Genomic DNA, 12740 nt, shown 5'->3' with positions numbered 1-12740 from the left:
AAGCTGTGAAGGAAATATATATATATTCCTACATACATTGATACATACATTTATCTGTATGTATGCATCCTTATTGTAAGATGCCCATTTTACAAATTGTACTTCACATATGTTATCGTCCATTTTTATTCCATTTTCTGATAAAATCTACTATGTTTCCACAGGTTGGCTTTGAATCTGTGATATTACGACTTACAAACATTGTAGCAGGGACAGGCCATGCTGTCATAAGCAGAAGAGGAGTTTATGGTTCTGTAATAGTTAACTGGATTTCAGGATATCCACCGGACCTAGTCACTGACTCTGTTAAACTAGGCAACATTACTCCTCCATTTGGTGAGTAGTTGCAATGTACAGCTACAAGGACAACAGCTATGACAGTTGCCTAAGTAATGATACCACCTTTTAGTTGTTTGTACCTCTACATGTTTCCTTTATTAATAAAGAGTCATTAGAATGAAATTGTGTGATCCAATTTTTATCTGTAAGGGATGTATTTACTTTACAAGAAAAAAAACCCAAAACTTTTCTTCATAGACACAGTGCTATGCCCGTGAAGGACAGCTTTATATAGGAAAAATCCTTATCATGAAGATTTCTTCTCCCTCAAAGGAGTGGAATTTTGACTAAAGTCCCTATGTCAGTATATTCCCAGGTAAAAAGAGAATTCCTGTTTAGTGATTTTGACTTGCTCCATCATTCTCCTTTCAGGTACTGTTGTATTTTCCTCTAGGGAGGAAAGTAAAGTGATTTCATTTCAGGCTACTCCAAACCTAAATAAACCTGAGACATTTGCCATCACTTTAACAGCAGTGCACAGCCATGTGTCTGGTGGGGCTCGCCTGAGGTAAGGATATTACTTAGACTTTTGAGTTGCACTGATGCTGCAAGAATTATGACATGTATAGAGGTATATACCTCATACATAGCCCTATTAAATTATAGGTTGCTAGCAAATTGTAGTTCCTTCTTTGATAAATTTGTATGTCTTGTCTCACATGGAAACAAATATCAGTACTGCAGATCTGGTCTGACCAGAACTAAGGCTTTTCTTCAATTCCAGTATGTTTTCTGGCATTGCGATCTAGGGTGCCTAGAATGTGTCTAGAATGATGGAGGCAGTTAGGAAACTGAGCAACCAAAATCAACAGTTTTAACCAGAAAGCTGAAGAATGAAATAGATTCTGTCAATTTTCAGTGTCCCTAAAATTCCATACTTAGATCTTAGATGACAAACATTATTTAAAATAAATCAAATGAAATAAGAAATGCTCTAAAAATGCCCGATTTATATTAAACACCTGTTTTATTCTTAAAAATTAAAACATTACATTCAATGTTTTTCATCTCCCTTAAGTTGTTATCTGTTCTTCAAACTATTTTCACTCTTCCTTATTGAAGATGAAAGTGTATTAAAAAATGGGCATAGAGTGACACTGTATGGAGAAAGGTATTGGCTTCACCATGTTAAAATTGCACTGGCAAATCTGAAGGAAGTCAGGAGTGAGCCAGATGCCTAAATTCCTCAAACTGACCCTTTCTCCTAAGCTTGTCCATCCTATGGACTCGAGTCCTCAAGCACATGTTTACTGTGCAAGTCAAATACCTTAAGTGTACTAGAGTAACCTTTCCTAGAAAACTTAAAACTGCATCCCACAAGAAGTAAAGCTCACTTTGAAGTTTTGGCTTCCTTCGTGGTGGAAGCGTCTCATGTGTTAGCCAAATCCACTCACTGTAATTGTGCCATTTGATAGCCTCTGGCATTGAATAATGGGCCAGTTCTAGAGAGAAGGGAATGACACAAGATTTAGCAGAGTCAGTCTAATATTTTGTAATAAGAAGGGGATATATTTAACAGGAACAAAGTAAATCTGAAACTGATACTGATAACAAGGCTGAGATCTGGAAAAAAAGTACTTTGATTAATATTGTAAAGAGGCACTATTTCAAAGCCTTACTGTATATTTTAAAATAACCTCCTGTCCTTCTCTAGCTTTCTGGCTAAAACTGTAGACCTGCTAGCATCTGTCTACTTCACAGCCTTCTCTTGGTACAGGAGGTTTGTTCAATGTTTAAAACTGGTATTACTTGTAGTGGCTGTATTATATTCCTGCATTATGTCCACAGTAGGAAGACCTACTTTCCTTTGCCTCTCCATTTTCTCAGGAAGACCATATTTTTTTTATCATTTATTCAGTATCCTGGACTGACTTAGGATGCATTAAGCCTGTGGAGGGCTGTTCAATCCAAATATTGCAAAAGCATTTTTAGGGAACTTCTTTATGTCTTGCTTTGTATGGTTCCTATTTCTTCCCTCTACACATTTTTAATCCACTTTCTTACAGCCATCATTGATTGCTCACTGAAATTATTATGCTTTATTGTTCTACTTCTCATTATTCATATTTCCTCTGTCAATGTGATATCATTTCTGTTTCAGATCAGGATTTACAATAGCTGAAATTGAGCCAATGGGGATCTTCCAGTTTGACCTTAACTCAAGATCAGTTTCAGTTGAAGAAGATATCCAGGCAGTCAGATTACATGTTCAAAGATTGTTTGGTTTTCAAAGTAATCTCACTAAACTGACGTATCAGACCATTCCAGGAAGTGCCAAACCACTAGAAGACTTTATACCCATCTACAATGGAGAGCTTATGTTTTCATATTTTCAGACAAGTGCAGTGATAGAAATATCAATAATTGATGACACTGTGTCTGAAATACAAGAATTTTTTCTTGTAAATTTGACTTCTGTGGAAATTCTGGATGTTCAGCCAATGAACCTTGACTGGAGTCCCCGTCTGAATCCAGTTTTCAGTGTTGCAACAGTTAATATCCTGGCTAATGATATTCTTCATGGAATACTAAGTTTGGGGCCAGAGTTTATTTATGTTGAAGAAGATACAAACAACAATACCTCCAACACAGCAGTGCTTCAGATCAAAAGGACCAAGGGATTTACTGGTGATATTAAAATAACTGTTAGAACTTTTGGGGGAGTGAGTGCACAGAATGGAGTAGATTTGTATCCTTTTGGAAATGTTTATGGAAAATCAAACTTCACATGGGCAATGGAAGGGGAAGATTTTGAAGAACAGACAGTCTCTCTGACTTTGCTGGATGGAGAAAGTGAAAGCCAGGTGTCCATAAAAATTTTTGATGATGATGAGCCTGAAGGACAGGAATTGTTTTATGTTTTCCTCTCAAATCCTGAATATGGAGTTCAGATTGTGGAAGGAAAGGATGAACATGGATTTGCTGCTTTTGCAACAGTAGTTATTGAAGGTAATATTATTTCCTCCAGGAAATTAGTAAATATATTTGACTTAAATAACCGTAAATAACTGTATGTTCTTTTAGCAATTTTCATGTAAAATTGGAATTCTATATAATAATAAGCAGGTTATTCTATTCCCAAATCCAAAGTTTTCCAGACCAGAGGAAGTATCTAATGTACGAAGCCCACTTATCATCCCTTAGAAATGTAACTCAAAATACATCTATATGTGCTACTTATCTCTGTTCTTATCCTTTATGAAGGGAGAATGCTGAGTATAAGTGTTTGTGTTGAAGATGGAGTACCATTGCAGGCTCATTTGTTTTTTTCCCATTTTTGTTCCAACCCTTCCTCCTGGGACATGAGGTTCCCATTTCAGTAGATCCATGACTTCCAAATTCAAAGAATAAGTGGGATACTTTATGATACAGACCTGTGACTATGAGAAGAGTCACCAATTAACTATGGTATGAAAAGGAAAGTGTCCAAGAAGAAGCTGTTATAGAACAGCTGGGCTTCCATTGTTTGTTCTCAGTATTGCATAAATGATCCTTTCTCACAGTACTGTAGTGCTGCATTCAGACCAAATATTTTGTATGATAATTGTAAATGCTGACCACTTGTTGAGAGTTTGTGGCACAAAAGGATCACTGCCTTTTTGCTTGCTTTGTTTCTAAAGACCAGATGATTTGTATTTTGCCACTTAAGGTACTTTGCTTTCTCAAGTTCGAGAATGCTTTAAGCTTTTTTTCTTTTTCTTTTACCTTGTTTTCCCTTTTCCTAACTTAGTCTATGAAATAAGATTTCGTAAAAAAAAAACGTCATGGGGCATTTGAATACAGGAAGACTTAGTTCCTACTGAGACCATAAGATGACCTAAAAGAGGAGAGACATAAAAATTTACTGATCCATTTTTTAAATAATGCATTATGGCAGCAGTGCTTGATGGGAGACAGTGAGTATAAGTTGAAGTGAGATTTAGCCTGCATATTTTTTTCTATTGAGTACAGAGAGGCAGTGGCACAGGTTGCTTGGGGAGGTTTGCATGGTCTCTCTCCATCCCTGGAATTTTTTAAAGCCCCAACTAGACAAACCTCTGAGCCACCTGGTCTGGTTTCAGAGCTGATTCAGCTTTGAGAAGGCTGTTGGACGAGAGACTTACAGGGCCCTTTTAGCCTGAATTGTGTTGGCATTTGGTCACATGTATTTCACATACTTCGTATTTTTAAGTCTTTCATTTTTTTCAATGGATGGAGTGTGTACAGAGTACAAAAAACAGTTTCTGTTTTCATTCTTTGCTACTATTCTTAATTTACACTCTAGAATTTCAAATATTAGCATTTCTTAGTTTTATTTTAATCAGTAGAATAATAACAACTATTTTTGAAAGTAAATTCCTTATGAGAGTCCTGGCACATGTAAGCTTGTATTTTCAAGTGTAGTCATCCTCTGCTTCTGGGGATGGAGGGCAGGAATGGGCATACATAGTCACCAAAGAAGAGCTTTTCTTTCAGTCACTGTGCTACTGTGAGAAAGTGATGTCAGAGCTCCAACTTCCCCTAGCTTTTAGTTATCTGTCTAGCTTACCAGCTGAATATAAACCAATCTTAACTGTAATATAAATTAAGTTTTAGAAAGAAGTTGGGAATTGCAACAAATTTTAGGCTAACTCAATTTTAGGCTAAACAAGAAAGTAAGGTCCAACATTACTGGGATTTTTGTGTATTTAGATATTCTTAAGAAATCAATGTGGGTATTGAGAACTAGGATTAAGCTGTGCTGCTGGATGAGTCTGTGAAGCAACCAAGACTATATACAAAAACAGATCATATGAAACACTTTCCCTTCATGTGCATTGGCATGGTAGAATTTACCATGGAAGTAACCAGTCCCCTGGGTATGCACATTAACTGCAGAAGTATGTTTATAGGCACAGGTTGGAATTTGATCTTGTATCGAATCCCACAGAAATGTATTAATGTGTTCTAGAGTTATTCCCTCAGTACAAAGTGTCCATACAGTTGGAACATGAGACAACACATTAAGGAGAAGGGTCAAAGCATGTACCTGCATTTAAGTGTATAGATAAATACCATAGGTTAAATATTTGTGCATGCATATAAGCAAACACACAGTTTCTGTTCATCTTACTATATATATTTACATTTAGTAAGCACTGGGGTGGAAGTAGATTGCTTTTTCAATTGCAGAGTAAAGCCGTCACTACCTGCAAGGAGAAATCCTTTAGAAGCAAGATTTGATTGGGCACTGCAAAGACATTTATTTCCCCTCATTAACACCGGGATTTTTTTATCTTCCACTGGTGTTTTTCTGAAGTTACTTACATTCCCCTGAGAAAAATGTGGTTTTTTGCAGCTCACTAGTTCCACACATGGAATTAAAGATGCAAGAGAAAAGCTGATGTAATAATCTGTGAAAATGGATGGCTGCAACAACATCCTGGATAGGATGAATAAGAAAGCTTAAGTTATGTCATTGGAAGCCCATCTTTATCCCATTACCTACTGTTTCAATGCTGTTCACCTAGGCATATGTTGAGGCCCATTTCTGTTCAGACAGAATTTTTTAAGATTTCTGATAAACATAGCTGGAGTGATTATCTCATAAAGGCATTGTAAGCAAGGTTTTTGACACTGATCTGGAGATTACTGTAACACCTAGTCTCTTGAAGCCAAGGTACACAGAATTCAGTCAGTTTGTTGAATGTTGCTGAAAATACAAGCTTACATGCAAAAATGCTGCCAGGACTCTCATAAGGAATTTACTTTCAAAAATAGTTGTTATTATTCTACTGATTAAAATAAAACTAAGAAATGCTAATATTTGAAATTCTAGAGTGTAAATTAAGAACAGAAATATTAAGAGAATTGAGGTGCCCCTAAATAGTACTTTGCAGCATGCTTTTGATACCTGACTGTTTGGGTTTTTAGCGGTTGTGCACATTAAAATTATAATTTATTCCCAGCTTAACTTTCTTGCTTACTACTTTCATGGACTATTTCCTACACAGGAAGTGATCTCCAGAATGGCATCCTGGGATTCATTCCAGAAGTGCAAAGTGGCCTGGTACTTGATGAAGACTCGGAAAAGAGAGAGGTGCTGCTGACTGTCACACGGCAATCAAACAGGTGCAGGCAACAGCTGATTCCAGTGCTCTTCCCACAGTCTGTACACTCTGTAATATGCTATCTTGAATCACAGGAGCTACTGTTAGTGGAAGAGGTTTTCATTATAGAGTTTTAGAATAAGTGTTTGCCTTTCAGCTTTTTTTTTTTTTTTCAGCCTTTAATAGTGTCACAGATTTTGGCAAAGGGGCATTTAAGTTGTGAATATAATTAAGTCTGTCACTGTATTGGTATAAAGCAGAAACAAGAAGAATCTCAAATGCTTACTATTTTATACTGTAAGTCAGCAAGTGTGAAGATTTTGCTTAAGGTAAACTATTTTCACTGCTAAAGGTGTAACTCTAGTTCTCACCTCTCTCTGTAATGTAAGTAGCTATGAATACTACAAGGAGCAACTAAGAAGTTATGTAAGTGCCAGTACGCTTAAGTCTTCACTTCTTTCCTAATTAGTACTTATATATGTTGTACATTTATGTGTACCTTAAAGAAAAATGCTCAAGTATGGTAAGTTCCTTACACTTACAGGAAAGAAAAATTCTACCTGGCTTTCCAGACCAATGGTTACTGTAGTATTAATAAAAGTACTTGGGCACATCCCTGCTTTCCAAGCACCAGTGTCTCTTATTCAGATAATTGCATGTTATCTGAGACAAAAATTCAGAAGAATCTGGGTTCCCATAATTACTTTATTTTCTTCTTCTGTTACTTTTCTTTTATAATCTAAATAGATTTTAGAGGAAGAAATTTAAACAAAAAGAGCTATTTTTTTAATTGTAAAGCAGTTGATTCCCTAATGATTAGTTTTAAATAACAACATAAAATGTATGTTATGTCTGTGGTTTATGTTTCCTAAATCGGTTGTGCTCTCCTTCAGTACATGCATACTCTTCTGTTTTGCTTATAGAGCTTTTGAAGATGTGAAAGTCTTCTGGCGTGTGACCTTTAATAAAACAGCTGTTGTCCTTCTGAAGGATGGTGTGAACTTGGAGAATGAACTTGTATCTGTGCTGGGAGCCACGACCTGCATAGCAGGTCAAACAATGTGCAACATCTCCATTGAAATAAAACCTGATCATGTAAGTAATTATTGGTCATTTATGTACAGCATTGAATTGCAATTTATCAAGATGAAAAAACTCCTCCAATCCAGAGGAACTGATATTTAGTTTGACAGTAGTAACTTGGTACCTGCTCGGTTTCTCTGGAACGTGTTTATTTATAGGCTTGTACTGCCTCCATTGTGACTAGTAAAAATTTGGGAAGGAGATAAGTATTTAGTTTGGAGAGTAAAATGCAGATCTTAGATTTTTATGTAACATATATAAAAAAGAATGTAGTTGTTTCAGTGAAATGTTTGTTCATACACTCTTATCCTTCACACAGTAAGTTTTTCATCTATCAAAGCATTTCTTAGGGTGGTTTATGGAAAACATATTCTGTAAGTAATATCTCATTCCACAAAAAAACCTTTGAGTCTAACTTGTGTGTAATTTTATTTTCCTAAATCTAGCACAGTGATCTGTGAAAACTCATAGAACTGCATAAGAATCTCTGAGTGTCTAAAAATCTGTCACTGCTCGCATCCACCTTGTGAATAGTGAAGTTCAGTTTAGGAGTCATCATCCACTAAATTGCATTTGTCAGTTGGGTATGTCTAAGTCTAAGAACCTTGTGAGAACCAGTTGGCACTATAAAATACAGACATGATTGTATTAACACAAAGCACAGTGTTCAGTCATTTTTATTGAAAAGAGAAGGAAAAAATATTTTAGTGCGAATACTCAGTAGTTGAAGTAATCCGTTAAGAAAGGAAGGATTAATGTTTGCCATTCTTTTAAAGTTGAAGAGTTTTAAATTTTCTAAGAAATTATCCTAGCATCCAGGCTAGTGGCAAAGCCAAGATTTGGACAGTGGAAAAGGGCTAGATGGGAAGATTTCCATGTTTTTTCTGTCTCAGTTCTAGAAAATACCACAAGATGCTGTATGTGGGAAACCAGGATTTCCCATTTAGGAAGCAGCACGCATTCCCTTAGTTCCAGAAGAGGGCCATTTCCCTTCTCCATCATCAGAGGTTATCTTTACATTACAGAGCCAATGAATACATGTATAGGGCACAGGCTGCCTTGCTGAGTAAACTGAGATTATGAACCTCTTTAGCCCACAGAAGTTATATCAGTATTTAATGACAGCAGTGCAGAAGCTGCAGAGACATGCAGTTGTGCCACATGAAGCACAAGCCTGTGCCACTCTAGCAAGTGCTAATGGAAGGCTAAAGCTCCCCATTCATTCCAGTAAAATTGTCTGTCATTTGTCAAGAACATTTCATTCAAAAAATTACTTAGAAATTTAATTGAAAATATATGCTATTTGTCCCTCCAAATATTTCCTAATTCTTCTTCCAGTTCTTCTTTCATAAGTTAGCAGATAAATTAGTAGTAAATACATTAAAAAATGATGAAATAATAAATACATTAAATAAGTACTTTACGTTTTTGTAGGATACATTCCAGCTTTTGTAAGTTTTACTTAGTCAGATGTACTGATTTTATTAGCTAAAATCCTAGAATTAAAGTAGGATTTCCAAAAATTCAGAGCTGAAACACAAAGCTTTTTTATGTAGTGGGTTGACCCTAGGTCAACCAGGTTGATGCCAGGCATGCACCAAAGCCTCTCTATCTCTCCCCTCTGCAGCTGGGCAGGGGAGAGAAGATATAACAAAAGATTTATGAGCTGAGATAAGGACCAGGAGAGATCATTCACCAAACACCATCATGGACAAAACAGGTTCAAATTAGAGATATTAATTGAATTTATTACTAACAAAATCAGAGCAGGATAATGAGAAGTAAACAAAGACCTTAAAACACCTTCTGCCCTCCCCTCCCTCCTTCCAGCTCTACGTCCTCCCCTCCAGCAGCAAATGGAGTTGGGACACAGGGGTTATGTTAATTTCATCACACATTGTTCCTGCTGCTGCTCAGGGAAGGGTCTTTCCTCTGCTCCACCATGGGGTCCCTCCAATAGGAAAGTTCGTCAACATGAGTCCATCCCATGGGCAGCAGTTCTCCATAAACTGCTGCACCATGGTCATCCTTCCGTAGGGTGCAGTCCTTCAAGGACAGGCTGCTCCAGTGTGGGTCCCCCACATGGTCACAAGTCCTACCAGGAAGCCTGCTCCAGTGTGGGCTCCTTTCTCCATGGGTCTGCAGGTCCCTGCCAGGAGTCTGCTGGAGTGTGGACCACCCATGGGGTCGTAACTTCCTCTCAGGCATCCCCCTTCTCTTGCAGGGAGCTCCTCCATGGGCTGCAGGTGGATCTCTGCATTCCCATGGACCTCGATGGGCTGCAGAGGTACAGCTGCTTCACCATGGACTGCACCATGGACTGCAGAGGAATCCCAGCTCCAGCTCCTGGAGCTCCTCCTCCCCCTCCTTCTTAACTCACCTTGGTGTCTGTAGAACTGTTCCTGTTATGTGTTCTCACCCTGCTCTTCTTTGGCTGCAATTACATCTGCATAATAACAGGTTTTTTACTTCTTAAATCATTATCACAGAGGTGTTACCACCATTTCTGATTGGCTCAGCCATGGCCAGTGGTGGGCCTATCCTGGAGCTGTCCGGCATTGGCTCTGCCAGACATGGGCAAAACTTCTGGCAACTTCTCACAGAAACCACCCCTGAAACCTCCACCACTACCAAAACCTGGCCATACAAACCCAGTACAAAAAATAGTAAAAACCCCCAACTTTCTTCAATTATCATCATTTTTTATAATGCTATTTTCTTGTAAAGAATGACTTCTTTTTTCTTTTCCAAGCTTGCTACTTGACAAGTGCATGCAATCGGTCCAAATAACATCATTCCAATGATTTCTGGAATCTTAGTAATCAGGTGTCTATTTTTAAACATTACATTTGTGTTGTAGGTACAAAATCAAAGATGAGGCAGAATGTCATCTTGTAAACTTAACACTGCTACCTCATTTTCAATGAAGGTTCCATGACCTGTATTTTCAGAGTGACATATTTCTCTATATGTGAAACATCACAAAAGTCTATCAAATAGTATTCTCTAAGCTCTGGGGTTTTCAATAAATGCAGTTAAGTGTGCAAATCTACTGAGATTTTAATTTCTTGTAAAAATATGCATAAACATATTAGTGTTTAAATGCTAAGATTCTTTGTAAAATGTTTTTCAGAACTTTAACTAAGTTCAGTACTTGAATACGGGCAAGTTAATTAATTGGATTTTCAAAATTGCATACTTACTTCTGTGCAGTTTTTCCCAAAGTGAATAGGTAGTTACCAACCTTTTTGTAAGGTAAAAAGAAAATGAAAGCGCAAATTCTTCATAAATTGTACATCTATGTAAATCCAGAATCTGGAATATGAAACTCTTGGAGAGTTTACTGTCATTTATGTCACATTTATAGCCACAATGTGTGCACTATTTAAATAGCTACTTTAATGCAATAAGTTCCACGTGAAAATCTGGGATTTAATTAATGTGTCTGACAGAGTGGTGCCCATTGCAGTATTTTTTTTAGGCTATATTTTGTTGTATTTATTGCATATTTCAGGAAGCACGCTTGTGGTAAGTGTTATTAAAATGATCCAGTGTGCGTACAAAGTAATATATAAACATTTATTTAAAGCTGAAAGTTATTAGTAGATCTTATAATGATATGAAAATCATCCCTCACTTACAGGTACCGGAATTTGAAACTTATATTTTTGTTGAGCTGTATGCTGTAAGCACAGGAGCTGCTTTGAACAACAGTGCCAGATTTGCTTTTATAACTGTCCTGGAAAGTGATGCTCCTCATGGTTTAGTGTATTTTGCTGTGGGATCTCGATTTGCTGTGGCTTATAAGAAAACAGCTTTAATCAGTCTGCAAGTTCTTAGAGATTCTAGTACATCAATAACCACAATGGTTAGCTACAGCATGCAGGTAAGACTTACTGTACTTTAATTTATTTTAATATCTTTTTCTGATCTTTAGGAAAGCAGACTTCCAGCTCTTCAGGGAGAGAGTCAGGGGGTTCCCCGGGAGACTGTCCTCAGGGACAAGGGAGTGGAAAAGAGCTGAGAGATCTTTAAGAACGTCTTCCATAGAACACAGGAGCTAGCAATCCCCAGGAGCAAGAAATCAGGCAATGAAGGCAAGAGACTGGCATTGCTGAGTCAGAGCCTGCTGGTCAAACTAAAAAGAAAGAAGCAAATGTACAGGCAATTGAAGCAAGTACAGGTGACCTGAGAAGAGTAAGGAGATGGAGTGTGAATGTGTAAGGAAGGTCAAGGTGAAGCTGGAAGTGAACCTGGCAAGGGACACAAAAAATAACAGGAAGGGCTTCTAGAGGTATGTTAACTAGAAAAGGAAGGTCAAAGAAGGTGTTTCCCCCGGAAAAACAATGCTGGAAAACTGGTAACAATGGATTAATAAAAGGCTGATGTACTCAACAACTTTCTTGCCAGTCTTCACTAGCAGCCTTTATTCCTACACCTAAGTGGATGGACAGAAGGATGGGGCATAGGGGAGCAAAGTCCCTCCCACTCTAAGGGAAAATCACATTCGTGACCACCTGAGGAACCTGAATGTACGCAACTCTATGGGACCCAAAGAGATGCATCCCAGAGTCCTGAGGGAATTGGCTGATGCAATTGCCAAGACAGTCTCCCATGTTACTTGAAAAATCTTGACAGTCAGGTGAAATCCTAAGTGACTGGAAAAAGGGAATTATTATACCCATCTTTTAAAAGGGAAGAGTAGAAAGAAGGACCCTGGGAACTATCAACCATTCAGCCTCTCCTTTGTGCCTGGGAAGACCACAGAACAGATCCTCCTAGGAGCTCTGCTAAGGCACATGGAGAACAGGGAGGAGACTGGAGAGAGCCAGCATAGCTTCACCAAGGGCAAGTCCTGCCTGACCAGTCTAGTGGGCTTCTATGATGGGGTGGCTGCATCAGTGTACAAGGGGAGGGCTGCAAATGTCATTTATCTGGACTTCGGTAAAGCCTTTGACACATCACCCACAACATCCGTCTAAACTGGAGAGATGGATTTGATGTTGGATTCGAATGGACTGTTATTTGATGGATAAGAAAGTGGTTGGATGGTCACATCCAGAGGGCCGTAGTCAATGGCTCAGAGTTCTGATGGACATCAATGACAAGTGGTGTCCCTCAGAGATCTGTACTGGGACCAGTGTTATTTAATGTCTTCTTTAATGGCGTGGATGAAGGGATCAGGTGCACCCTCAGCAAATTTGCAGGTGACACCATCCTGAGGGATGGAATGCCATCCAGAGGTACCTG

The 12740-nt window shown here is 38.1% G+C and overlaps 1 protein-coding gene across 19 annotated transcripts in view; it reads left to right on the top strand.

Annotated features, from left to right (window-relative positions):
• The window catches only part of ADGRV1 (adhesion G protein-coupled receptor V1), a 310923-nt gene that overhangs the window by 107379 nt on the left and 190804 nt on the right, over window positions 1-12740 (top strand). For all 19 annotated transcript variants that reach the window (XR_007201087.1, XR_007201088.1, XR_007201086.1 and 16 more), the window contains 6 exons: window positions 165-336; window positions 712-847; window positions 2441-3288; window positions 6312-6429; window positions 7331-7502; window positions 11134-11376. Coding sequence is in view for 15 of the 19 variants with exons in the window: in XM_048292637.1 (XP_048148594.1) it covers window positions 165-336; window positions 712-847; window positions 2441-3288; window positions 6312-6429; window positions 7331-7502; window positions 11134-11376 (1689 nt within the window). In the remaining 4 variants the exon portion in view is untranslated. The remainder of the gene's footprint in view (window positions 1-164; window positions 337-711; window positions 848-2440; window positions 3289-6311; window positions 6430-7330; window positions 7503-11133; window positions 11377-12740) is intronic.

The sequence above is a fragment of the Corvus hawaiiensis genome, chromosome Z, assembly GCF_020740725.1.
Source record: "Corvus hawaiiensis isolate bCorHaw1 chromosome Z, bCorHaw1.pri.cur, whole genome shotgun sequence".
Lineage (NCBI taxonomy): Eukaryota > Metazoa > Chordata > Aves > Passeriformes > Corvidae > Corvus > Corvus hawaiiensis.
This window is presented reverse-complemented; position numbering and strand designations above follow the sequence as displayed.